Source organism: Psittacula echo, assembly GCF_963264785.1.
Source record: "Psittacula echo genome assembly, chromosome: 5".
NCBI lineage: Eukaryota > Metazoa > Chordata > Aves > Psittaciformes > Psittacidae > Psittacula > Psittacula echo.
In genome coordinates, this window is record NC_137739.1 from 29,406,210 (window position 1) to 29,433,277 (window position 27,068).

Here is a 27,068-nt window from a genome sequence, read left to right on the forward strand (position 1 = left end):
TGTAGGCAAGTAATTCCCATTGTGACTCTTTCAGTCACATATAAGCATGCAGGATTAGGCCCTAATTTTATAGCTTCAGAGTCACAATACTGCACAAATCACATTCTGCATATGCTGCATCTGGACATTAGAGTGCACAAGTTACACAAGCTACCAGAAAAGCTTAACTACTGACAAACGATAGATACTCTTCACTCTGTAAAAGAAGGATACAGCGAGCAGCCAAACATACTAAATCATGTTACACCAATGACCTCAAGAAAGGTGTTTGTTATATCATTGTTCATCGAAAATCATGTCAAGGTAGCCAATGACAGAAAGTCTGCAAGGAAACTATGTAATTTTGCTTCAGTCCATGAAACAGCTGGAGATTCTGATGGTTACCATCAAAATACCAGAGTTTCTTCAGCTCTTCCTCTTAAATCTTCCTGCTTAAATTAAGAGATGCTAGTCATTGTTAAAACCCACTGACTTTATGCAGAAATTATGCAGAATTATGCAGAAATCTTGTAGATTTCTTCATCATCCTTTATAATCAGAACATTCTTAAGCTGAGACAAAAGGCAGAAAAACACTGGTGTTTTGCTTTGGAAAAGTTATATTCACAGCCATTAATATCTCTTTATTAAAAGTTTAAACATACCCTGAGAATAAGATGTTTTAACTCATCGTCTGATAGAAAAGAAGGCTTATAGTTTGCTTCTGTATAAGGGTTTGTAGCACCTAAAAAAAACAAACAAACAAACAATCTCCATATCACAAACTTAACAACACACACTTAAAAGAGCAATTTTCCTTTGGCTCCTTCTTATACTGTTATTCATTACAGGTGTTCTTTAAAATAGAAGTTGCTTTTTGATTTTGATTTACTATCAACATGAGCTCTGTTGATATTAACTTAAAAAAGGATGAAGCTTTTTTGCTAGACCACAGACACTGCATTATGTAGTAATGCAAATTAAATGTCTTCTGAGATATAAAAGTGTTCCTTGACATACTTTTTAACTCAAATGCTGTACTATGAAGTACTCATATAATCAAATGACAGCTGCAGAAGTTAAACTTTCCAAAACGCTAGGATAAATACGCCTGGAAGACACCAGGTCTCCTAGAAATTGGAACAGTCGTTCTTCCCTTAAATTAGCTGCATCACTGTTTTCTCATGGGCATATTTCTTGAAAGCTCTTTCAAGATCATCACTGATTTCTTATATGAAGCTTTTAGACATACAGAAATTTGCAACAACCCCAACTCTTCCAAACCTGTGTGTTTCCCTTCAGGTGCTCGCAACAGAAACCCGTTAAAAAGAATAAAATTGAGCATTAAAAGTATTCTACATTATTTCACACACAGCTGGAAATATGAACACAAAATCTCAGAAGTCCTGTAGGAATATTCCTTACAGCTAAAACCTAACTTCTTTATCCAAAAAGTTTTGCACACTACCTGCTTAAGAGCACTGCACAAGATTCAACTGTGCACTGCCACTTAAGCCCTTCCCCCAACCTGCCTCAGCTGCCTTCCTTTTGTTGAATCAGCCGATGGTGACCAATCGGGTCAAATGATAGAAGATTATTCTTTCTCATCCACAAATTTCCCAGTTGGATCAGGATATTGGACCATGAACAAATAAGCTATAAATGAATGCACAGCATCAAATGCTAAAAGTGAGAAGCTGACCCAAAACATATTAACTTACCCCTTTAGGCAAAGGGATAGTGAGAGAAAAAGTAGGGCTTTAGGGAAAATCCCATTTTGCCATCCTCCTCTAGCCCTGTCCATGCACCCCCTTTACCCCAATCAACTCACCACGTAATGTTTTCATGTGCTGGACTGCCATTCTCAATACAGTGAGTTTATCTAGCTTCCGAGACATAGCGTTGCACGTTGGTACCAAAGATGCCAGTTCATCTATAAAACTGTTCATTTTATCTCTACGCCTTTTCTCAATTTGACTGTGAGCCTCCCTAAACAGGGAAGGTGGTGAGGAAAAACAGAAAAGCATGAGAAAATAAATCATGTTAAAAAATCCAGTATAACACAAGCAAACAACCTCCTCCTCATAATTAAGTCACCTTCTTAACCTCATGCAGAGGACATCCACATACAGCATTCTTCAGACATTTTATGTTCATTATTTGGATGAGTAACAGTTATAAGCAACAGGTAAGGCTGCAGCACATGGTTCTAGTTTACCAGAAAACACAGATAATGTTGGCCACACAGGACACTGAATCTGTTCTGAAACAACTCCCTAAACAGTACAAAATCATGTGGAGATTTCTACTGCTGTACACTATTTCTGTTCTTAGTACGTACACTGAAACATAACTGGAATCATAAAGGTCATGGATAAGCAAATTTATAAATATCTAAATATTTATAAATATCTAAATATTTAATAAATCATTCAATTATGAATTTGAAATCGGTATACTACATGAACGTACTAAGTATTTAAAACTACCTTTTGCTGTGGCAATATAAGTCTTCTACTCATCCTATAGCTTTCCACTTCAAGTACTTGAGATACCTCTGAACTAAACTCTTCCTAATCAAGAAAAATTGTGATAAATACTAAGTAAGTTAATTTTTATGTTTTCCCATATTAAGGAGTCACTGTTAATACATTCACAACCCACTACTGAGTTTGAAAGAAACAAGATGAAAGAATATAACATTGTCAGAAACACAAATCACAGACTTCAAATTTCAATGTTAATGAAGTAAAACCAAGTTACCTACCAAATGAGTATAAGCAGTTTACACATGAAAAATGTTAACAGTGCAAAGATATGGAAAAATAAGAGGTCAAAGCTAGAAAAAATTGTTTTCAGGATAAGATAACATGTGCAAATATTTCACGTATAGGAAAAGGCAAGAGAATTCTTTTTTATATATTTGTTCAGAGTATTACCTTGCATTTTTTATTCTGCCTTGTTGGTCTGTATACTCCAGTCTGTTGAGAAACGGTATCACAAAGACAGTATTGAAAACACCAAACCAAATTATTTTAATGCATCTTATATACCTACTGATCCTCATTAACATCTGTTTTAAAAACTTTGAATATTTATTTAACCTTTCTTCTGAAAAGATCATTATTTATAGTATTGTGGCACAAAGTGTTAGGGTTTTTTGTCTGTTTTAATTTGTTCAGTGATCTTAAGCCTTTGTGCCAGCAAAGAAACATTTGAGACCCATGACCACAGTGACACCCAAAACAGGTATCTACACATAGGATCCTATGTCAGTACCATGGAACTACCATTTTAGTGACTGTATCAATAGTACCTTCCATGTTGGTCATCTTTATCTGTATCCATACCTTCCCTGCAGAAACAGAATAAAGCAATATATCACAAATTAAGCAGGATTAGCAAAACTGTTATCAAAGTATCATAAAATTAGACTAAAGTATTCCTGTCCTCTTTAAATCACAAACTTAAAAGTAAGAATATAAAAGTGAAAACCTGGAAGGGCTAAAGAAGCTGTGTGGTTTTTACAACATTAAAACATTTTCTTAAATTAGTTGTTTCTCCTTTCGAGCGAACAAAATGGCACAGCTTGATGTGTTTGACAGTAAAACATGCTGCGGTTCAAAGATATCATCTGTTATAAAAACGTTTTTCAGTTAACTAGAGGGGAAAAAAGGACAAATCACAGCAGATACTTTTCGTGCCTTCATCAGATAGGGCTACTAACTTGCATTTACTACAGTTAAAAGTTCCACTGGAGGCAGTTATCAAAGTGCCTAGCATAAAATTCACAAATTGCCCTTAATTACTCTGTGCTTGTGTGTTCTGCATGTTAGTTTGCCTTATGGTAGTTCATTTTGGGGTAGGAGATGATAATAATCTAGACCAGTGAACTACTAGAGATGGTCAAATGCACAACAGAATGAGGGACTGTATGAAACTGACCAGGAACATTTTAAATTAGTTCACCTTTCGGTGTAGATACACGGTTTACTTTTGTCTCAACGTGAAAAAACTCAAAAACAAAAAGAATGAGGAATGTAGAATAAAAGGGATTTGCCCTTATTACATTGTAATATTAAAACCATATGTACAGAAATAATGGGAGGAAAGCGTAAGTTTTCATAGCCATATCTGATAAAAAAATTTGAATGCCTACGATTACAGCCCTGTTAGACAAAAGAATTAAGAAAACCCTGTTTTGATATACTGAAATCTGTACAACCGTGCTTAAATGGACACTCTGAGGCCTGGCTTATGCTGGTTTAATTTTTTACCTGCAAATTTTAAGTAAATGGGAGGGAAAGGCAGGGAAAAACACCAAGCATCTCTCTTTCAAGTGAAACCAATTATTAAAATATTTATACTTACTCAAAAGGAAAGCCATCAAGTCTGAAAAGAAAGAAAAATAAAGAACACCATATATAGGAAATAAGAATTGTGTCTTACATTTTCTGTTGAAATTCTCAAGCTAATTTATATTCTATTTGAAATGAAAGGTACAATGAAATAAGACAATAGCAGTGAATGTATTCTAAGGCAATAAGCTAGTTCAAATCAATCTACTTTCTGAAAGAATAGTTCTGCTTTCTAAGAAAAGCTAGCATAGTTCATTATACTTAACATGAAAGACTAGTAAAACAACTAACCTAAATTGTGTTATGCAAATCATTGAAATATCGTTTCATCTTCAGAAAGCAAAGATCCGTGCTTTATGTGTGTTTCCTTTGTGGTTACATAAATAGGATTTATTTCAGAGGACTCTAAGGCCAGAAATTAAAAGCAATTTTTAAGAAAAATACCGCAAGTTTCTCAGGTTGTGATTCTGCCCAGCAGGACAGATAAACTTTTTCTTATAGTCAGTACTAAAGTCCTAATTCTGAACTTTATACAGACTTTATCGTACCATAAGGAAATTAAACAGAGTTTCTACATGCAAGCTAACTGCTGGCATCACTTCAAGATTGTAAAATGATCTGAAATACCACTGAACTTTAACACGTTAAGAGCCTATGTTTTCTAAAAGCCTTATGAAAAATCTCATATTAGCCATTAACATAGTAGTTATGCCTGTTCAACACTGGGCATTAACCTTCTTAAAAAATAAACATGGCAGTCATTCATATATTCTCCACTGCATTTTTTGATCAATTATCTTTGTGATTAGATTTTAAAAGAAGTTCAAATAATGCTAAAGGTTTACTTTATCTCTCCATTTGCACATCTGAGTTACTGTCTAAGTCAATGGCTCAAAGCACTTTTGAGGCTCACAAAGAACGAGCATGCAGATCTAGAATAGGACTTAGAAACAGAAACGAGGCATCAGTTTTCCACTTGCAATGCCATCTTTAGCTACAGGATGCTTATTGTGACAACATTCGTTTTAGAAAAAATCCACAGAAAGTAAAATTTCAAAGAGGTACAAGGTAAGCTAGAAATTCTTCTGGATAGTTTCCTTATTATAACCGAAAACACTACTCCCAAGAAAAGAAATTAACTGTTTATAGGCCTGTGCATGAAATCTTGGGTTCCAGCATTTGACTATAACAGATCGTAGTGGAGAACAGACAACCTTTGCTGAAGGGATAGCAATAGGCTGGACAGGAATTTTCCTGGAGGAATGGAAGGAGAAAAAAATTGAAAAGAAGCTGCTGTAGAGAGCTGAAAGCGCAGCTGATCAATACATTTGCTTGTACTTGAGAGGTGAGCAAAGAACCATACTAAACCAGTCAGGTTCTGCCTTTGTTATTGCCTGGCTTCAGTGGTAAATGAAGCATAAAACTGGACACTTGTTCATGGGCAGCAAAAGCTGAACAGGCGCATTTCTGAACATTTACCAATACATACATACAGAAGGAGGGATCAAGGAAATCTACCTTAAATTCTATTTTCAAATAGGAATATTTACTAGCCACCATTTACTCTGAAACACAACACAAATTGTGGTATAACAGCTGTTGTAAACTTATTTTGCTTGGGATTCAAGGAAACAGTGTCTTCACTTTTTTTTTTTTTTAAAGGCACACACAAACTAAAGGGTGGAATTATAACCTAGAAGAGCAAGCTGCTTCTGGAAAAAAGGGCTTGAGCAATGCTTCCTACCCAGGAGAATAAAGATGGAGAAATCGTTTCTACAGAAGAGGAAGCTGGTAAGATTGAGGCTGTTCACTGACTTTTGTACTAGTCAATTCAACTAGAGGGAGTAATGAACTTCTTAGGAACACTAAACGCATGTAAGAGAAGGTACATATGCTGTATGTTTGTGGTCTTTCAATAGTGCTTAAAGTTTCGTGGATAAGTTCTCCTAAAAGGAAGTCCTAAGCACAGGGATCCTAATTCTTAATTGTTTTGCTCAATATGGTTTAAAAATCCTACCCCTCCCTGTAAAAAAGAACTGCCAGCAATCCAAAGGCCCAGAAGGAAAAAATTTGTGATGTTACATAAAAATGAGTAGGCAGCTGTATTAATAATGGATGGGACCCATTCACAAGTTACCCTGCAGGTAGACTTTGTAAAGTTACAATACATATGAGGTTCACACAGTGATTTAGGAGTAAGTAGGTTGGTCTTGGTGTACCTAGCACAGAAGACATTACACATCTGAAAATCTGGCAAGCTTTACTACAACCTTTACTATTCTAAAGCAGAGCTGGTGTGATTTCTATTTCAAATACCTGCCCCAGGACAGAAGCTATGGCTTGGACAGTGCTTCCAAGCACTGTCATTAGGAAGCTTCCCTTGAAGAGAAGCAGCTTTCTTGAAACAAAACTACCTATCTACTACCGATTTAGAAGAAACCTGGTTTTTATTTTGTCAGGAATAATAGCCTACAGTTGTGGGCCAATACAAGATTAAGTCAGTTGATTGAATGAAAGGTAGTTCTACTGCCTCAAACTAGGGACTATTCAGATTCATATTCAACTGGGAGACCAAAATAGCTGCATCAGGTGAAGGCTGGCAGCCCACTCATATGAAGTAACTAGAAAGGCAAAAAAATAGGTGAAGAAAATGAACTATCCCCAGTTCTGCTTTTTAATGAATTTATTAGCTTCCTTCCCATTGCTCTGACATTCTATTTCCTATGTAAACAGTCAACATAATCAACCTTCACACTTTACGTTTCATTGGTATCAGTTTTCTTTCCCCACTTATCAGCCAAAATTTTCTCTCCTCAGCCATAACGCACCTGATAGCCCCCAATTCTAGCTGCATCGAGATGAAGACTTTATTTTTATTATTAAATAATGGACTTTGCTGTTAGTGCACAGTAGCTTTTTTCTTTATAAAACCTTTACAACAGGTTGTCAGGAAAAGGTTATTTAAAAATAGCTGTAAATATTACTATCATCTCCCCCACTGTATTGTTGTGTTACCACCTCTTTTTAGCAGTGTTGAATCAAGAGAAATACAACTTACTGATAATCAGTAGAGCTTCCCTTTCTTTTCCTATTACAATCCATTCCTGAAGTGCTAAGGGAACTGGAGATCAAATCAGCTGGGTCTGGTGACATAAAGTCACTAATTGTAGAAGATATGTCCATCCTTTGGTCTGCCATTGGATTGTCTAACACCAGGAAAACAGACAAAAAAGTAAATGAAAACCATCAACCGAAATACCACTCCATTGATAAAAGCAGAAACTTGCATGTTTTTAACAAAAAAACCAAACAAACCCAAAACCAACCCCAGATCTCAAAATCAGCATTCTTTAAAACTGCAAAAATCACAGTTTTTATTATTTCCTTTTGCGATTTCTCCTTTTCCAGTTACTGGTGTATTGAGCATTGCACACAATCCACAACCATTCTCAAAACTCATTACCTAATTATTTTCAAATAATTGTCAATGTGATCTTTAACTAAACCAGGTTTACTCTTACGTTAACTGGCCAGCCAACTGCTTCTACATTACATAAGTAAAGGGTAAGTTCTGTCTGCCTCTTGCTGACTGGGAACACTAACTTTGGTGTCTCTCTCCATTTGAAGATCATATTATCAAAGTTCATAAGCTTTGAGAGTTCTAATTCCACTGAATTTCATGGAAAAGAATTAATATTTCCATTAAAATAAGAGGTTAAATAAACACCTTCACCACAGCAGACCCCATAAATAAAAAGCTAAATAACCCAATGATGGTTTAAGATTACTAGTTAAAGGTACAAATGAATCTAATTCACTTTTTCATCCAAAATATACACATTTTAATCCTCTAAACTGCAAATAACTATATAGTTGGAAGAAACCCTGTGAGAAGTTGATTCATTACTAAATGCGATCAACCGTCAAACAGAAGAGTTTTTACCTGAAAGCTTGTCTTGAAAGCCTAGATCCTCCTGGGGAAAGATTATGTTCAGCTTGAAGCAGCTGATCACCTTAAAACTCTTCCATGCCTCATATTCTGCTAGTCAAGTACTTCCAAAAATCTGAGTAGGAAGAAAACCAGCAAGCTTTAAAAATACTTTTTAAAACAAGTTTGTTTAGAACAATTGTTTTAGACACAGTTTACAACACCAAATAAATGTTTCCTACACAAGGGTCGAATTTAAATTTCTTTATAAAGTGTAGAAGCTTTATCCATCATCAAAAAGGTTAAATGTTGGGATGTGTATCTCAAATGACGCAAACTTTAGACCAGAAGGAATCTCTTCAGCATCACTTCCTTTTGGGCTGTGCTTATCCTTCTTTGGTCTTTACATAAAAGCCCTCGTCTCACAAACAGCGGTTAGATCTGCACACATTTATTGTCAGATGCTATCAGAATGAGTCAAACTGCTGTTACAGTGTGAAAGACAGACTTACCCTTCACTCCTGGCTGCCTCACTTTTAAGGTGGACATAGCTGTAAGACAGCTTGGGCTTGGCTTACTATTTTATTTTCCCTTGAAAGCACAGTTGGCATTTTCAAAGGAAACGGGGTTAAACACTCTTCTATTCTGCAGGCTTCAAGTTTTAAATAAAATTCACACCCTGTACCATAACTCAAGTCCTCAACTGTGTCTCCCAACTACACTGTAAACTTAGTGGCAGGTCTGCATATGGATGTCCTTTTCCAGACTACCATCACAAAACAAGTTTTCCAGCAAAACTTACTATGCAAGACTTAAAAACCTGTTCTTAATCCGCCTCCTGCAAAAAGCTTTGAAAGTCTTTGGGATACACTGTTTTCTGGTTAAAGCATCTGTGAACATCGTGACTGTCTTTCCAACCTGTGATGACAGCAGCATTTCCCAAGTACACAGATCAGCAAGTTCCCATGACACCCTCAGAAGTTTACAAGGCAAACAACCCATATTCTGTCAACATGACATTACAACCAATTCCACTGAATCACATGTATCGACACATCAAAAGTTATAAGCCAACAGAAACCTCATAAAATCCAAAGTCAGTGGTACAATTTTCTTCAGTTCTGCAAAAATAGCAAGTTCATAATTTATTTCAGAATTTTAAATTACCTAAATCATTTTAGTTGTTTAGTTTGTTTAGACTGTTACAGTAATAACAGTCAGGATCACAGCTCTTAAATCTAAGGTCAAGGCAAGTCACTGCCTTAACACCACCAACTTTTCAACAGAGGATCACCACTGTTCTAGAAGCAGAGCTTCCAAACTGCTACTGACAGCCCACTGTCCATCTCACCCGACACCTTCCCTGTGATCCTTTCCCAAAAATGGAAGAGCCATCAGGCTATTTGCAAATGTATGGAAATACTGATAAGGGCGAGTGAAGAGGCCACCTCACACCAAACAGTCACTGACAAAAGCTAAATCATTACAAATTTAAGTTAAATTATAAATTGAATCTATAACCACAGATTATTTTACAAGGCTTTAATTCACACAAATACAGTTACTTGTAGATCAGGCCTTACTTTCTTCCTATATCAGCCTTTTCCTAGTTGCTTCCTTTGTCTCTCTCACTCAAAGTAGTCCAACAACAATAAACGCGATTATGTTACTGTGGTTTATGAGATTACTGCAGCTTAATTTATAAGCCACCAGTTAAACCACAGTTCCGAACCATTTCTCTTTGATTGATACAAACACAAAACCATTATCTTCAACCTCATCTGATATGCAGAAGTCAGTTAAAGCTAAATTTAGTGTGGCCTGTGGCTAAGGCCTATGAATCCAGTGATAAGTCTGTTGCATCAAACTACCTACAATACCTCTTTTTCTAATGCCAGTTACTGTGCATCTGTGACTCAGCCTTGGAACCCAAGCACTCCATAATGCACACACCAGAAACAAGTATGTTTCTAAAATTTCTGTCCTAGACACCCACAATTAACTTTCAAACGTTCCTGAACATCTCTACATGTAAGCATACTTGTTGAACTCACATTTTAATGCTTAGTATAATTTCATGGACCACTTATGATGACCTCAGATAGAAGACTGTGATGAGCTGGAATTAAAATAAAAAAACGGAGAAAAAAAGGGTTTGTAAGTTTAACACAGTCCTTTCCCTTTAAGAATACCTGCAACAGTCAGCATCTTAGCTTAATAATCCGAACACTGCACAAGTCACTGGTTTACTTTGATGGGAAAATAAAAACTGCTTTGTTGTTCATCTCAAAACAAAAACTTCAAAGCTGTTTTATAGAAAAAAAATCTTGAAATCAAGTACCCATTCAACTGCGCTGCTGTTTTAAATTATAACCAAGTATCTATATTTGATAGCTACAAAGCACTCTTTTAAGTATTTTGACCATTTAAGCAGAATATGGAATTCTCAATTTCTTTTCTTTCTCCACCGTGTCCCAGATGCTCATCTCAGTTCTAACAACCACAGCCCTCCATTTTAGCATGTCTCTTGAAATGAGGTTTAAAGTTAAGAAAATGTCAAAGCAGTGATGAGAGCAAATATCAGCATGCCCCACTATAATAAACAGTGAACAGCTCAGTGTTTTGTTGCAAGACTCCTACAGTTCTGAAAAACTGAGTACTTTGCTACCTTTTCAGCCTCCAGCTGCTAGTTGTTCAATGACTCAAAAAACTCCTCATTGAGAAGGAACACAAAAGTTACCCACATATATCAGCAAAGTTCAAATCTTCCCTTTATGAATACCCAGCCTGTTGCTAAAGTACTCCAAGGACCTACTTGAAAAAATGCCATGTAGTCTCCTCTCTGATTAAGTTCTCCTGTACATAAGAACTGAATGATATCTTGTCATTGTATTGCATGACAGTGTGTCTCCACAGCCTGTTTGGGACTACTTCCTTCAGGATTCTCCTCCCTTGCATTCAGTCTTTCTCCAGGCCCCTCTAACAAGGCCAATGAGAGAGTAAAAACAAATCTCACTGCTCATCCCTTAAAAAAAAAATAAAAAATTAAAAAAAAAATAATAAAAAAAAAAAGTTGGAAACCACGTGACTGGCTTAATCATGCAGCAAAGCTGATCACGAGTACATAAACACCTCTGAGCAAATCAAGGTCAGAGCTAAAGTAGGTCAACTATGTCTGCCAAGCACCCATACAGGAGTCAAGACCTCTTTACAGAAGCACCACCAGTTCCAGTTACCCTTAGGCAGGAGTCAACTATCTCCAACACACACATATACTTATTCTAGAAGAAATGCAGTTTATAGCTTTATGAATCAGAAGTGCCTCATATCTTAAAAGCACTATTTTGCAATGACAGAGGAAAACTGTGCTGTGGTTTCCTTAAGAAGTAATTGAAAAGATATTCATTGTCACTGTGCGTAACAACTGAACCAAAAACAGCTACAAAAAGGAAATCATCTGCTTCCCTTCACAGCAATATACCACCTTCAAAGTTAAACTGTCACAGTACAAACTAGTAAGAAATAGAATAGGATTATTTATCTTCACTATGTATTTCCTCAAGAGGTGTATGTATACTCCAGATGTGCATGCACTCAGTAACGGTGGGAGATTTCTGCTCAGCAAAGGACTGCAAGTATCCCCATGATGATTTCAATACACATGCTGGCACACTTGGATATGGCTGCAGCAAGTAACAAGCAGTTCATACATCAGAGTCTTTATCGTGAAATACTCTGCAGGAATTGAAGGAAGATCTTTAAAATAAAGCAGTGGTATTTTCCTTTTCTTTCAATACTTAAGGAGCAGCTGTCAGAATACTTCGTATTTGCCTAATACATTGGTGGTGTTTCGTTCCAATGGCACATTTGTGCTCCTTGAACCCCCTAATATTACCCGCAAGAACACTCTGTACTCCCAGACCGTAAAAAGCCCTGTGGCTTCCTCTCACATCCAGGTGCATCTCACCACACCCTCTGGAGCAAAGAAGAGATTTTGCCCTGTTTGCTTGTTGAGGTCATCTTGTACCCCTCATTCATCAGCATGTTCGCCAACTCGTGACAGCCTACAATCCACATCTGAGCTTTGGAACTCTTCCCGACCCAAGCTCTTAATGACACCAGTAGCTCATGTTTCGACCCAATCCTTAACCACACACACACACGCAGCAACAGCAATCCTCCTGCACCTCTTGGGTTAGCAGTTGCTGCTACCCAGCCCCTCACAACAGGGCACAAGTATCCCTTGCTCTGCTGAATGCAGAGGCACTTGAACTGCTCAAGAGACTTACTGTTTCATAGATGCTCCCCATCTTTCCAAAGCAAAAAGTAGCTGAAGGGAAGCAGCCATGAATCTAAACCAGTCACAAAGCTACAAGATGAATCATTTGACATACAGGTGTCTCCAATAAACAGAAGAAAAACACTTGCACAAAGAACGTCTTTCAGCTCTAGGAAGTTAACATAAAGGCAGTTTCTCAACAGATCAATATACTGTTCACATGCATTCCCTTGCCAAATAAGTCTGTTCATCACTAGCATCTCTGAGGAAAGATAGAACGAGCCATCTCGTGGCATGACACCCCAGGAGTTTTCCAGACTGTCCGAGTGGCAATGGAGACACAGGACAATATTCTGAATTCTACTTTGTTCACAGAACACTTAGACTTTTAGTTCAAGGGAGGCCTCAGATCCCATCTCTTCTTGCTTAAAAGGGGAAGTACTTAAAACTTTAACTTCCAGCTATTTTAACAAAGGACTTCTCTGTTGCTCCAAACCCTGGAATAAGTGGTAAGTAAAATCACTTTCTCTTGCATGGAAGGGCTTAGAACTAGATCCAAGAACACAGAAGTTTCTCACCAGTGCTCAGTAAACATGAAGGATCACTTCCCTCAGCCTGCTGGCAACACTACTCCTAGCACAATCCAGGAAGCTGCTGGCCTCTGCTGCAAGGGCACCATTGCTGGCTCACAGACCCTCAGCCAAGCTCTTATCCAGCTGGTCAGCCCCTTGTCTGTACTGGGGCATGGGGTTTTTCCTCTCCACATGCAGGACTTGACATTCCTCTTCACTGAACTTCAAAAGGTATTTGACAAGGTTCTTGTCAACCCTTTTTACTGGTCCGTGGAGATCCCTCTGATTGGTAGCACACCTATGCAACATATCAGTCATTCCTTCCTGTTTTGTATTGTCTGCATCTCTAAAGTATGAAGCTTCAAACAGCATGGAAAGACAGGAAAAAGGCTGGATCTTAAAAGAGAACCAAACAGATGTAACAAGCCTCAAAATCCTAGCTCATGTTCTTCTCTCAGTGAAGCAGATAAATTTTCGCTTCAAGGCTGGTGCTGTCCCATGAGAAGGCCTTACGGATGGAGACATGGACAACAAAAACTGGAATAAAACCAAAACCAACCTGTGCCACTTCCAGGAATCAAATCTGTTCAGGCTGAAAGGGATCTGTCTATGCTATGGATGAAGTTATTCCCCTGTCTAGTAGAGGACTGGTACGTACCTCTAGCGACAGAACTAAAAGTCTAATATACAACTCTACAGAATAGCCACTGGGTCTGGAGACAGTACCATCACCAGAAGAGCATCCTGAGTAACCAGCTGACTCTCAGACACAGTAAATTTCATTTCCTCTTACGTCTTAAGACCATTTGCCTCTCTACCTATTCAGTGAAACTCAGCTAAGACAGTGTTTCAACAAAGCTTGTTAGTTTGAGATCATTATACAAAGCTTGATCTAGTAGAAGCTTCTTGTCCGCCAAGATTAGACTCTTTGAGCTCTTACTCTTTGAGGTAAGCTTTTCTGGATGTTTCATTTTGGGCAGCCACCAAAAGCAAACAAAGGAACTAATCAAGCCCTTGTTAAAAGGTGATGATGCACACTCTTGAAAATCAGTACTAACATGCTGCTGTTACAATAATAAATCCTTTAGTACACATACATCTTAGGTTTCCAGAAACCACTTCTGCAGGGAAAACAAAATGGACACGCCTTTCCTGGATGACCAGGTTTCGAGGGACTTCTGCAGCACACCTACCAAATACGGCTATTACCTGCACATGAAGCAAACTGTATCCTCTCCACAGCCTTCTGGAACCAACAAGTATTGATCTTCATATCATTAGATACTGAGCAGAAATACCGGTACTAAAGTCATTCCTAAGCTCAGACACAGTGGCCAGAATGAGATTGACCAGTTCAGATGTCTCTACTCAGAGCAGGAACTAGTGAATTCTGTCCAGAGCTGTGCAAACATTTTACTGGGTGCCTTATGACATTTTACAGACACACCAATACCCCCAACAGGTATATAAATTGTATTTTCAGATCTCATCTTGAATGTCAAGAAGATGGATATTTCAAGGAGACTTTTGCAAAAAAAAAAAAGAAAAAACCAAACGTATAGTGCTCATACAAAATATACAAGATAAAAGCCAATCTCCTATACAGAGGAAGAAAAAATTACACTAAAAATTACACCCAGATATAACTATCAACACAAGATCCACTCTCAGTTAGCACACTCCTTCATGACTTTGGATACCTTATGACAACAGGTCCTGCTGATCAAAAACATACAGTTTGCTTTCACTGGAAATGGATACAACCAAAATGGAATAAAAATCAGTTACTCTGAGAACAGCTGCTTGTAGGAAAAGGACTAAACGCAATATCATAAGTGGTTTAATGATTAAAAACCAACCCAAACAAATCAACAAACTTACTGTAAGACAATTGCACAGGCGTTTCTGTGGAATAAGTTACAGAACAAAATAATTATCATTTACGTTTTAAAAAAGGGTCCACCGATGTTAAATGCTGGTAAAGTTCACAAATCTATGTTAAACCATGGTACTTAATATTCATTTATTCCAGTCCTTCAGAAGACTGTGCATGTGTGGGAAGGAACAAAGTATTATATTTTCAGTATTGGGGAGGGTGGGAAGTCTTAAAATTAATAGACAACAAAGACTAAGTCCTTTGGGCCAGATATCTACTTCTACTAATTTAACATCAAAATCATCTATTCTTTTAGTAATGACAGACTCATTCACAGTTAAAGTAAACAACAATCTACTCTCTCAACTACTGAAATATAAACTTAGCTGAAGTTCTTAAACTGAGTTTCCAAGCCAGGTCCAGCTTCCAATGTGTGAGGGACGCACTGTTTTACAACCACCAAACGCAATCTTGGCTCATCAGCCCTAAGCTATCCACAGGATTTGGAGGGGGAAATGGGAGATGAAGGGGGTGAGTGAAAGACAGAGGGAAATCCATCCTACCACGTGAGTAAATCAATTACCCAGCATTAATATGCTTAAATAAAAACATAATCAAAGTTAATGCTGACTTTAGTAGCTATGTACTTCCAGCATGCTTTGATCAGAAACCTTAAAAAACCCAAACCAACCAACAAACTACACACACACAAAAACCCTATCCAATGACAAAACCCCAAACCTACCAAAAAAACCCTAAACCACAAAACCACAAAAACTCTCTCAATTGAGGTAGTGGCTTTGTGAAGTCCCCCAAGCTGTACACATTGCTTCTGATCTGCCAGCAAACTAAGATGTCTTATGTGGTGCACTGTACAGTCAACTTCAAAGCAAAAATTTTTTGAAAATTAGGAATTTCTCCTTAAGAGGACTGTACACAACCTGGACTGACATTTCCAGAGCAGGAGAAACATACAAGGTAAGAAGTAGGCAAGCTACTTAATTCACTCCTCATGCTTATACAGACAGTGGGAATTTACAAATCAGCACATTTTTAACTCTTAGCTGGGAATGCCTATTTCTTGCACTTGCAGTCCAAAAGATAACAGCTTTCTGTTTCAAGATTTCATCTGACTCCTAAATATGAACACTAGTTTGTAGCAGACAGATGCTTTAGGTACAAGTTTTAAGGATATCTTACTCAATTACTCAAACTGAACAAGCTAAGTTTTATGCAGTCAAATATACATCTTCTAATTTAGAGCTCACAAACTGAAGTCCAATAGTTCATTGTAAGTATTATTATCACTGTAATATGCTCTGGGCAAGTTTAATTTCCTTACTGCAGCTCAGCGAAGCTCCTGTATCCTCACAATTCGGCAGAGATTCTTCCTGTAGTCCTAAAACTCCAAAGCTGCCTTTCAAAGGCAGGAAGGCAAAATCGTCTCACAAGCAGTTCTAAGGAGCACATTTTCTAGAAGGTATCCATCTGAAATACCAGTCTAGCAAAAGAATTCCTCTGTATGCTATATCCTACACTAATACTTAACCAGTCCAAGCGGTCATTTGGCACACCAAGCAACTCATTCTAGGATTTCTTCTTCAAGCTTTTAACTTCAGCTTGTGCTTTAATATAACTTGCAATAGGATGTTCTTACTTGAAATCTTCAAATCAAGAGAAGCTTTAACTGAAGCCACTCTTCCCACTGGTAAAGCACTATTTTAGAACTCCACTACTTATTTCACCTCCCAGTCACCAGATCCTTCTGTGCTTTTGTCAAGTTTTCGTTTTTGTCTCCCCTCCTCATACTGGAGCCTTGTAGGCATCAAAACTAGACAATACATTCAGGCTCTGGCATGACTAATACTACCCAAGTAATATTTCCTCAGTTGACTTTTAAAGTTTACCCGATTAGGGGTGTTAGCCACTTTTTCAGCTTAATAGTTTGAACCACAACTCACTTTTAGTCTCTTAAGTGCATTTATTAAGGTGACATATCTAGTTGATTCTGATTTTGTGGTTGTAGACTACAGTTGATTCTGTTTTCCAGTCACATTATCACTACAACAAACCCAAACACATTTGGCATTTGTGAAGCCTTCCATTTGGAGATTGACTGCCAAGCAAACTACAACTAAAGACTTTGTATCTTCGGGGAACAAAAGCATAGAAACAAAAGGGCAAAATATCACAAAAAGAAGTGTAGACGCAGGTGGTTCTGTTTATACCTTATACTTCGATTTCCAGTTTTTGCACACTCCCTCTGGTCCTGTTAAATTCCATCTCTGGCTAGAAGAAGCCGTCCCTGCTCTCACCACTCTGCCAGCATGACAAAGAAAAGTCAACAGGCTGTCAGTTTCACTTCGATCCTAAAATAAGCCTTAGGAAAAGGAACATATTCTCAGCCTGTCTGGAACCAAGCTGGGGTATTCCCCACTCAGCTGCCTCTCTACTGTTTCCTCCAGCACACGTATCCCTGACAGGTTCATTTTTCCCCACTGGTTTCTTAAAAGCTTTTTTGGACTTAACTTTACACAAAATTAGATGCCAAATGCATATGCATGACACCCACATGAATATTAATAATTCTTTCTTCAGAATATTTCAGTACTGTATCAGAGGTTCTACTTAAGTTCCGTTCTCCCACTACATCACAGTTCTTCGGATAGGAAGGCATCACAGCATTTTGTTAAGCGTATGAGTAGGTAGTCTGCCAAAAAAAAGGCTGCAGAACAGCATACAATGATGGCATAGCTACTCTATGTGTTAAGTTAGCAAAGTTTATGTGTGCGAATTGAGAAACTTAGAATTATTTACAAATGTCCTGGTTTAAGAAAATAATCCCTCCCCACACACACTCATTCATATAGCCTCAGCTACCTGTCTCTGCACCCAGAATCCTTTTGGTATACGTGGAGCAACAAGAAACACTAACATAAATAAGCTCAGCAGTTTGATTTCCTGAAGTCACACATTATTTGCCAGTTAAATCCAAATCAAACTTAGTGAAAACTGATACACTGCAACAATTCAGCTCCTGCATGTTTTCTGTAAAACATGCAGAGACACAAACATCAAAAAAAGACAGACATGACATTTTCAGTCTTGTTCAATGGTTCAGATGTAATAACCTCCCCCATTCCTGAAATCCTAGGGTTTTTAAATGAGCGATCTGCTGCTAACACTGAGAACGCAACATTTCAGAGTTCTGACAGCTCATACTGTGGCATTATCTGATGCTCTGCTCCTCAGACAGATTCACATGAAGTAGTTAGGAACCGCAGCAACAGCAAACATTGAGAAGTAGGGCAAGTTCCCAACACCCCGCTATGGCCAGCACTAATACTCATAATGTGCTTTTTGAGCAGAATGCCACAGCTGAAGACTACCCATTCAGCACTCAACCAAGAGCATGACTAAAAGTCATCTTTTAACAGGACATTAGAAGTAAAGTTAGATGTGTCATCATAGCATACCCTGAATGTGTAAGTGATATCCTCTTGGCTGCTTCTGCCATAGCACTAGCTACTTTTTATGCTCCCTTCTGTCTTACTTGGATAAAGTGGAATTTCTGTGCAATGTGACACATCTCCAAGGTGAGTCCCAAATATCCTACAACGTGCACTTCACTAAAGCCAACATCTAAGAAATTTTTGCTTCTGAGGCTTTATAAATCACAGCATTCAAAGACACAATTTGTGGAGCAAATCCAAGTGATAATTTAGGGAGAAACCATGCAGGATATTTCCTGTCTTTCACATTCATGGCCAGAGTGGTAAGTACCTCACTAACAGCTTTATGGGTTGGAAAAGTTGTATTTGTCCAGCTCAGGGTAAGCATGAGAGGTTGTTGAAAATCTCACAGCAAAGTTCCACAGAACAGCTGATAAAATACCTTACTGCCATCAAAGAGGTAGCTTCACACCCTTTTTTCTTCTCTTCCTTGTCACTCTTCCCCCAGATTTCACTTTCAGTACTCCAGCACACTTTACACACTCCTGTCTGTACAGTGTGTCAAATTCATCAGGCTGTCATTTTGTGAATGACAAGTTATGAATATACAGGCACAGTAGAGGAGTATTCCTATCCACTCTCTATTCATTGCTTCAGGGGGAATATATGCCTTATTTTCTTGAGAAGGCCTACAGCAGTAGGAAAGCCCCTTTCCAGAAATGGCTGATAAAATATATTAATTTTATTTTTGTCTATACATTAATGCTGATGTTGAGAATCACCAAATTTCCAAACCTGTGACATTCAGCTGCCAGAGGTACATTTGGATGCAAGCCTCAGACTTGTATTTTTCCAGACAGGCTTTTAAACCTATGATTTCTAATTTAAATCAACAGTCAAGTTTGAATGCTCTTACATTACAACTGAAACTGAAGAAGTGTTTTAAAATTGCTGTTGCATTTAGAACAAAGGCGCACATTACCAAATCATGACAGCCCTTAATAAAGGCAGAGAAATGATTCAGGAAACACCAGCAATTCTATACTACGCAGGCATCTTGACTGTTACAAAAAGGAAATACAACTAGTGGGGAAGAACAGCGTCATCCTCACATATCAAAAAAACCCCAAAACACACAGATTAAAAATCCTGCCAAGACCAAACATGGGCAAAAAGGAAAACTTGTTCAGAAACACAAAACCTCAAACCACACAATAAAACACAGCCACACACACCACAAAAGGGCTATTGGTAAAACTGGAGGCTGTATTTTTTTAATTATTGCTTTTGCTTGGATCACAGATCCACCCATGCAGCAACCCCCTCCCCATCCAAATGGAAAGTAGACACAGCACAGAGCACGGGGACATCTGACTAACAGTTGCAAGCAGAAGTTCTTCCAACTCATTGTTTTATTCCAAAAGAGAACATTCCACGACCTACGCAGTCTGATCCCAAAGGACCTAGGAAGGATCATTAGACAGTTCACATTCCTCCACAGAAAAGTTTAAGTAGGTTTCAATGATCTTATTTCCGCAAGTACCAGACTTGTGCCAAATAATAACAATGCAGTCCCTTAGTTACCACTTACAAACCCTCATAATTATTTACAGCTCCTGAACAGTACAGAGGACAATCTGGATATCATCCAACACATCCACAGCAATAAGATTTATTAGAAAACGGAAAACTTTCTAGTTTTACTCGGTGGAACAAGACAGCCAATGAGTTCTGCATAAGGAATAATGAAATTAGCTAGTACTCTTCAGCTTACAAAATTGAGGAGACCAAGGTTTAGAAAATCATCAAATGTCACAGGGACATCAAACAAAGCTTGGCTGAAAGGTTGAAAACAACACACCTCTTCACACATGAGGTGGCAGGCTGTGGCAACTTTCTGCCAAATATTGGGAAGGCTAGAGGTTCATGTGGTTTCCAAAGAGAGGTAGGACCAGTTAATGGAAAGGAATTACATTAATTGGCCTCGAGGGTTAGCAACCACATCTGGCTTGTGAAGTCCCCGAGCTGAAAATAGCTGCAGGCCAGTATCAGAGGACACATGGTTGTCCTAATCTTCCTCTTCACTAGGCAGCCACTCAGCCACTGCTCCAGACGAGACTCTACAAGAACCAGGCCTTCATTATGGCATGCAACAGTCACTCTTGCCTTCTTTAAGTACTAGCAAAACAACATTATCTCTTAGTATCCAGAGAAAACTTCAACTTCCAAGTATGACATACATGAAATACCCACAGTGACAGTGTACAACATCCTCAAAAGACCCCTGTGGGTTACCTCTGGTTTAAGTCAACGAATCTGCAGTTATCACCATAACATCACTGAACATAACACCAGGTGAAAGATTCAAATTCAATCAGTACACATTGCATTAATTTAGCAAGGCAAATGTAAAACCTTAGCTTATCAGAAAAAATCCTCTAATATAGGAAACAAGATTTACATGCTCGGTATCTGCTTTCGTAAGTGGAATTTCAGACTCATTTTAACTAGATTTCTATGCAGTGCTCAGAAACAATAGCACTGAGCAGGGAACCATGTAAAAGTTGGCAGGCACAAACCACCTGAACCAAACACTCAGAATGGCAGTTCCATGCTTCACCTTGCTAAGCACTTCAATTCTCCACTCACTTGAAGTCTTGCCTATAGTATGAAATTAAATTTCAAATCAACAAGTAGAGCTCACAATTCCCTTTTAAAGAGGCCAAAGGAGCCAGCAAAGTAGGGAAACTGTTACTGATAACACATGGGGAAAATCCCAACCAGACAAACATGCTTAGACTAGAACAGAAAAGAAAGCATCACATATTTCAGGGGATCATATGCCAGGTACAAACATTTCTGGCATTTTTCCTCTTTTTTTTCCCCAACGTTCACTTCAGATCATGGTCTAGAGTCTCACGCACTATTTTGCTCTGACTAATAGAGAAATACATATCCTTTCTGTATAAGTTTTTGCCTCCATCCCTCACCATCCTTGGAAGCGTTCAAAAACCATGTAGATGAGGCTCTTAGTGACATGGTTTAGTGGTGGACTTGGCAGTCCTAGGGTAAAGGTTAGACATGATGACCTTTCAGATCTTGTCCATGACCTTCCTGTTAAATCACTACATCTTTGTTTTCCTGAATAGGGATATAGCTCCTCAAGTTTCTCCCCGCCTCTGCCTCCATCAAGTACCAGTGCTTGAACTTCTGCTCTTGAACAACCCAATACTCTTATTTCAAAAATACATAAATGTTGCCTTTTATTCCTTCTAATTACAAAGATTACAGACCAAAAGCGAGGTTTGTTTTGCTTTTTAGTACTGCTGTGCAAATCTCTTAGGTATTGCATTTTATCTATGCCTTACAGAATAACAATATGAGAATCCCCAATAGTATTTTTAACCTTTTAAATTGTTTTGAAGAAAGGTTGCAAGAGTTTTTCTAGATCTGTGCCCTCTCTCTGCTACAAGTCCCTCTGGCCCTGCCTCTCCTTCACAGACTGGTTAAAGCTGTACGTCCTTCAGCTTCCTTCTGCTTAAGCACATAGTAGCATAGAGATAAGTACGTAAGTTTTATCTTAATATGGATACCAGAATCATTCAGATTTGTTCCCTCATATAATCCTGTATTTGTATCTCTTCTGCAATGGAAGGCAACCTCATCTACTATTCTATGCAACAAACTGATATGCTGTAATTCAGGCCAAAGTTTATTTTAGAAAGATATCCTGGATGAACTGATCTGTTACAAGAATTTACTCGCCTTCTCTTTTCTGTTCCAGAGCTTAGTTCCTCTTGTTCAAAACTTTCAACTTTTCTAGTCTGAATTTGAGTTGGCTACCTATCAGCTCCTAAATCTCATTTCATTTTCTCCTACCAGGTAACCTTATCAGGTCATTAACTGAAAGATGAATCCAGTGAATTGCTTTCTCTTCCTTTAAGTTCAGTTATGTTTCTCGGATCTCACCCTGTAAGGTTATGTTTGCAAAACACAGTTCATTCCTTAAACTCTTTTCAGTTTTCTACCAACACTTTATGAAGTCTGGGAAAGTATTAAAGTTGTGACATAATTAACACATGGATCAAATTACCTTTGAATCCAGCTTGATGTCCTTGTTTCCCAAACCAAACGTTCATTTATCCACATCTCTGTAACACTGCACTGGGAACTGCCAGTCAATAAAGTCCTCCCACCCTCAGACACTTCAAACCTTCATCTTGTGTGATACAGAGACAAACAACTGTTTGGCAACTACTTGGAAGTGGTACATACATTTCTTAAGCAAGCTGTTAGCAAGCCACATAGACTGTTGGAGTGGTAACAGACCAACCTGCACCACTTGGCTCTCTCACCCGCCAAGAGTCTCCTCTGTCACCATGTAACAGGTACAGATCCTCACTCATGTAACAGCAGGGACAATGCCAAGTAGAAATTGCCAGAAACAACACTACTGACTAATCCTAGATCACAAACAGTAACTGTATGAATCAGTTAGCTAGTTTATCTAATATGGGGCTACGTGGATTTTTACACTGCAGCACAGACCTCTCATTGGGAGAGTCGGGTGACACAATTCTCCTTTTTTTTAAGATGAGAAGTTGTAAATCTAAACATTAACCCTTTATAACTGAAGAATTACTGCAGGAGTTGTTAACCTCCTAGCTTCACCTTTCAGCTGTGCACTCCCATACAACGCTAGCACTCACCTAACCCCACAGTGAACTGTTCAGAGATTCAAAACAGATTAAAACTAATCCTACCAAGAAAATATTTTTTTTTTAAAAAAAGCTACAAATCTGTGTAAATGACAGCAAGGTGATTCAGGGAGTTAAACAAGTACCAGCATTGTACACGGGGGGAGAGATGATGAGCTCAACAGTGACTGTATATGTAACTTGCCTAAGCAAACACACACCTGAACATGAGAACACACAGGTTAACTTCTACAGGGTTACTACAGCAAGAATAAGCCTACAAAGCCTCCAGTGTAACAGACGTATTCAAGAAACTGTCTGTCAAGTGGTATTTATGTTGTGAGCTGCTGCTTTGAATAAATTTACTCCTTTCATAAAAGGCTTTTTTTATCAAGACCTGAGTTAAATCAATCTCCAATACACAGGAGCATAGTCAAGACAGAACTTGTATGAAAGCTATTCAACATCCAGGTAAGCCAAGTTTAAGACAACATTGTTCTGTATTAGAATGGCACATAAATGACTGATGTTTACAGACTGAAAAGTAGGAATGTGAAAACTAGGAAGATAAGCATAACACAGTACAGGAAGCCAGCAGGAACTGACTGCCCCTTTTAAGAGTGGAAGACAATGATTAGCTGACATGTGGAAATGATTCTGATGAGTACACTTTTGGAAGGATGCATGGAAAATACAGAACTACACCATAAAGAATGGCTGAAGAGAAACTTAGGTACTGTTGCCAAACAAAGACTCAGCCAAATTACATCACAGGGAGGAGTTAAAGGGGATATGCAGTGTTGTATTTGAACGTGGAAAATTATGGCACTTCACCACAACATGCAATTAGTTTTGCTAGAAGGAGCAATTAAAGTTAACTGTATTTATTCCTAATGTTTTTTCTTTAAGTAGAAACCTGCTAGTCGACCAAGATTCCTGCAGGAAGGCCAGGAAGTTCCTTTTTCTGCTTCCCAAAAGTCTCCGAAATCCACTCAGCAGCCACTCCTACAGACAAACCTAAGAACTTGCACCAATCGCATCCTCTGACCTGGTTGCCAACACAGCATCATTCCAAAACATCGCCACTGCCACACACACTAAAAGCACACACACTAAAAGCAAACAAAGCATTCACAGAACTGAGACAAAAGGATAACAGAAAGCCACACACAAGCAACTTCAAGTTGTGTAAGTAAAGTCAAAGACCAGTTAAGAGACCAGGTTTTCTTATCACCAAAAATAAAAATAAATAAAAAAAAAATCAGCAGAAAAAAAAAGAAAAAAAAGGCTTCATCGACAAAACCCAGAAACCAGTACTTTTGCAGGTTTGTCAAGGAACACCATCATTCCCATATGTTTAGGGTTACCGGGAACTACAAGCCACAGAAATACCCTAAAACTGCAAGCCAAATTTGTTGATTGACAAAATATTTGTTTTTAAAAATAAGAAGTATGCATCTGAAAGCCATACCAAAGGAAGTAGATTACACAAGTTTTACAGCACATCATGAATGAATCCATGGAGGCTTACCTACTTGCCTGAGCAAATCCTGTTATAAAAGGCATATTAATTTTCTCTAAAAAGCACCCAGAACTCCCTTAGACTTATCTATGTATTTAAAGGTACTTCAAAAGTCTTGTAAGGTTGAATGGCCAGTTCACCTAGAGACAAAAGGCTGTCGTTATGCTACAACACTATCAAGGTCTCTAATGAGGTATCAGTAGGCACTTTTTCCTGGATTTTTTTATTACAGGGAGGATTTTTTTTTCATCCTGCTTCTTTCTGAGATGTGCAACTAATTGGCCCTGACTAGTGTTCATCTGCTCTAGGGAAAGAAGAAGTCAGTAATCCATTTTAAGCAGAAGGTACAAATTCTCCTCTTATCTGCTAACTTAAACCTTTTCCTGCTTTCCATTTATACTCCAAATTAAGATCAAGAGTTTTACTAAACCTTTTCTTATTTTTTAAAAAAGGCCCACATTACTATCATACAGAAAACAGATTTTCATGTCACAGAACACAAGAACAGTTCTCCTATGGCTCTTAGATAAGAATACCAAGAACAAACTAAGGTGCCAATATTTCTCTAAAGGGAAGCCCAAGTAGGTTTTAGGGAGTTCTGCTTCCAGAAAACAGAACATGCAGACAAACTGACAGCAAGATGAGATCTATGCAAGTCAGGAAATCATTCTTAGACAGTAATTCAAGATTATATATATATAAAAAAAAATATAAGTATATATATATTTTTTTCTTTTTTGTGAACAGACAGCTTTACTTCCCCAAAGGGGAAAATTGGTGGACTCAGGTCCAAAGGGTGTATTGTCTTGGTGGAAAAGAAGCTCTTCCTTCCAGTCTCCTTCCTATACTCGACTTCTTCCAGATTTCCTGGCAAGCCAAACTGGAGACATTGCTGGGTCTCTGCAATTTTTCAGTAAATTATCAGTTTGACAACATCTTGGACGTGTAAGTGTCTAGCTCCGGTACAGTCAGGTGATGGTGGTAAATGAGCTCCTGAGAGATCTGCATATCTGAAACACTTCTATATTTGTTCAGCTGGAAACCCAGAAACACATGGACCAGTAAGGAGAAAGGGAACAGAGTCAGAGATGCAGCTGAGTTATTCTTTCTTGTTATCAAAAAGATTTTTTTTTTCCTCTTTTTTAGTGGCACAAAAAATAGTTAAAAGCTCTAGTACAGTTACACAGTTCAAAAGAAGCTAGAACTGTACTAGAAAAGCTCCAGTACAGTTCTAGAGAAGAAAGTAAAAAGTTGCTTTTTTTTCTGACTTCTGGATATCAGCATCAAAACCAGATTTTTAATCAAATTCTTATGTAGATTTATGAACGAAATGACCAAACACAGCTTAATCCAAAAATACTCTGCCACGGCTCCTTTCCTCTTGCTGTCCCAACTATAAATGAACACATGAAACATGAAGGATAAAAGTTTCATTACTTTTCAAATTGGAACAGAAGTCCTAAATTTCATAAGGTTCCAAGAAAAATCCATAGACAACAATGAAAAATCCATTCATAACTCAAAACAAAAAAACCCCAAAAAAATCCAAAACAAAGAAACAAACAAAAGCCCCAAAAGACAAAAAGTCTATTAGTTTTATTTTCTCTCTCTTTTTTTTTTTTTTTCCCTAGGAAGTAACTTTCCTTTCTCACTTCACTCCATTACTGTTCTGCAGTACAGCATTATTTAGCAATTTTTACCAAATTCTGCACAAGGTGCCTCTAAATTGCCTTGTACCTGCGTAAAAAAGAGCCTACTAACATTTGCAAGAAAAATACTGCCAAAATAAACAGGAAAACTATAACCCTCTTCCTGACTGCGTACTTTCACATGAATGGGTTTCTTTAAAGTCAGTAGAGAACATCAACATCTTAGACCACAAGAAATACGGCTTGTTATTGCACCATTCTAAAATCCTGCCAACAATATTTCTTGCTCTATAAGTAGCCTACTGGCACCATTCCCACAGAAGACCAACCTACTAAACTACAGCATGGCTTCAGCTCAGGGTCACAAGTTGTTCTGACACCAGCAGCTGACCTAGAAGCATGTCTGACATCAGAGACATTGAATAACAGCTGCTCAAATGGCAAGAGACTGAAAAGGTTACAAATCCTGTGAGCACTGGCTAAGAAATAGCTTTTTGCAGCTGCAAAGGAGAAAACATTATCTGAACATAGAGAAGAGGGATGAACTCTTGCAGACAAGCAAAGGGCAGGGAACACAAACAATCCTGCACTATACACATGATGATGACATTATCAGCCAGTTCTTGAATTAAATTATACAACTATTACAGGAATTTTAGGAACAGATAAAACAAACTTGAAATAATATCAAATGCAAGAGAAACTATCAATTCGATCTTCTCTGGAACAAAGACTGAAATGTCAGACTATTTTTTTT

At 38.0% G+C, this 27,068-nt stretch overlaps 1 protein-coding gene across 7 annotated transcripts in view; it reads right to left on the bottom strand.

Annotated features, from left to right (window-relative positions):
* The window catches only part of BMAL1 (basic helix-loop-helix ARNT like 1), a 46,188-nt gene that overhangs the window by 15,211 nt on the left and 3,909 nt on the right, over positions 1–27,068 (bottom strand). For 4 of the 7 annotated variants that reach the window (XM_080619893.1, XM_080619894.1, XM_080619897.1 and 1 more), the window contains exons 2-8: positions 8,280–8,400; positions 7,395–7,542; positions 4,350–4,370; positions 3,295–3,333; positions 2,918–2,959; positions 1,810–1,967; positions 644–723 (exon numbers count right to left, since the gene is read on the bottom strand). In XM_080619893.1, coding sequence (XP_080476019.1) covers positions 644–723; positions 1,810–1,967; positions 2,918–2,959; positions 3,295–3,333; positions 4,350–4,370; positions 7,395–7,534 — 480 coding nt within the window. In that variant the 5' untranslated portion in view covers positions 7,535–7,542; positions 8,280–8,400. Of the gene's footprint in view, positions 1–643; positions 724–1,809; positions 1,968–2,917; positions 2,960–3,294; positions 3,334–4,349; positions 4,371–7,394; positions 7,543–8,279; positions 8,401–10,318; positions 10,371–27,068 lie in introns of those variants that run through there. The other 3 variants (XM_080619896.1, XM_080619895.1, XM_080619899.1) reach the window with 2 other exon arrangements.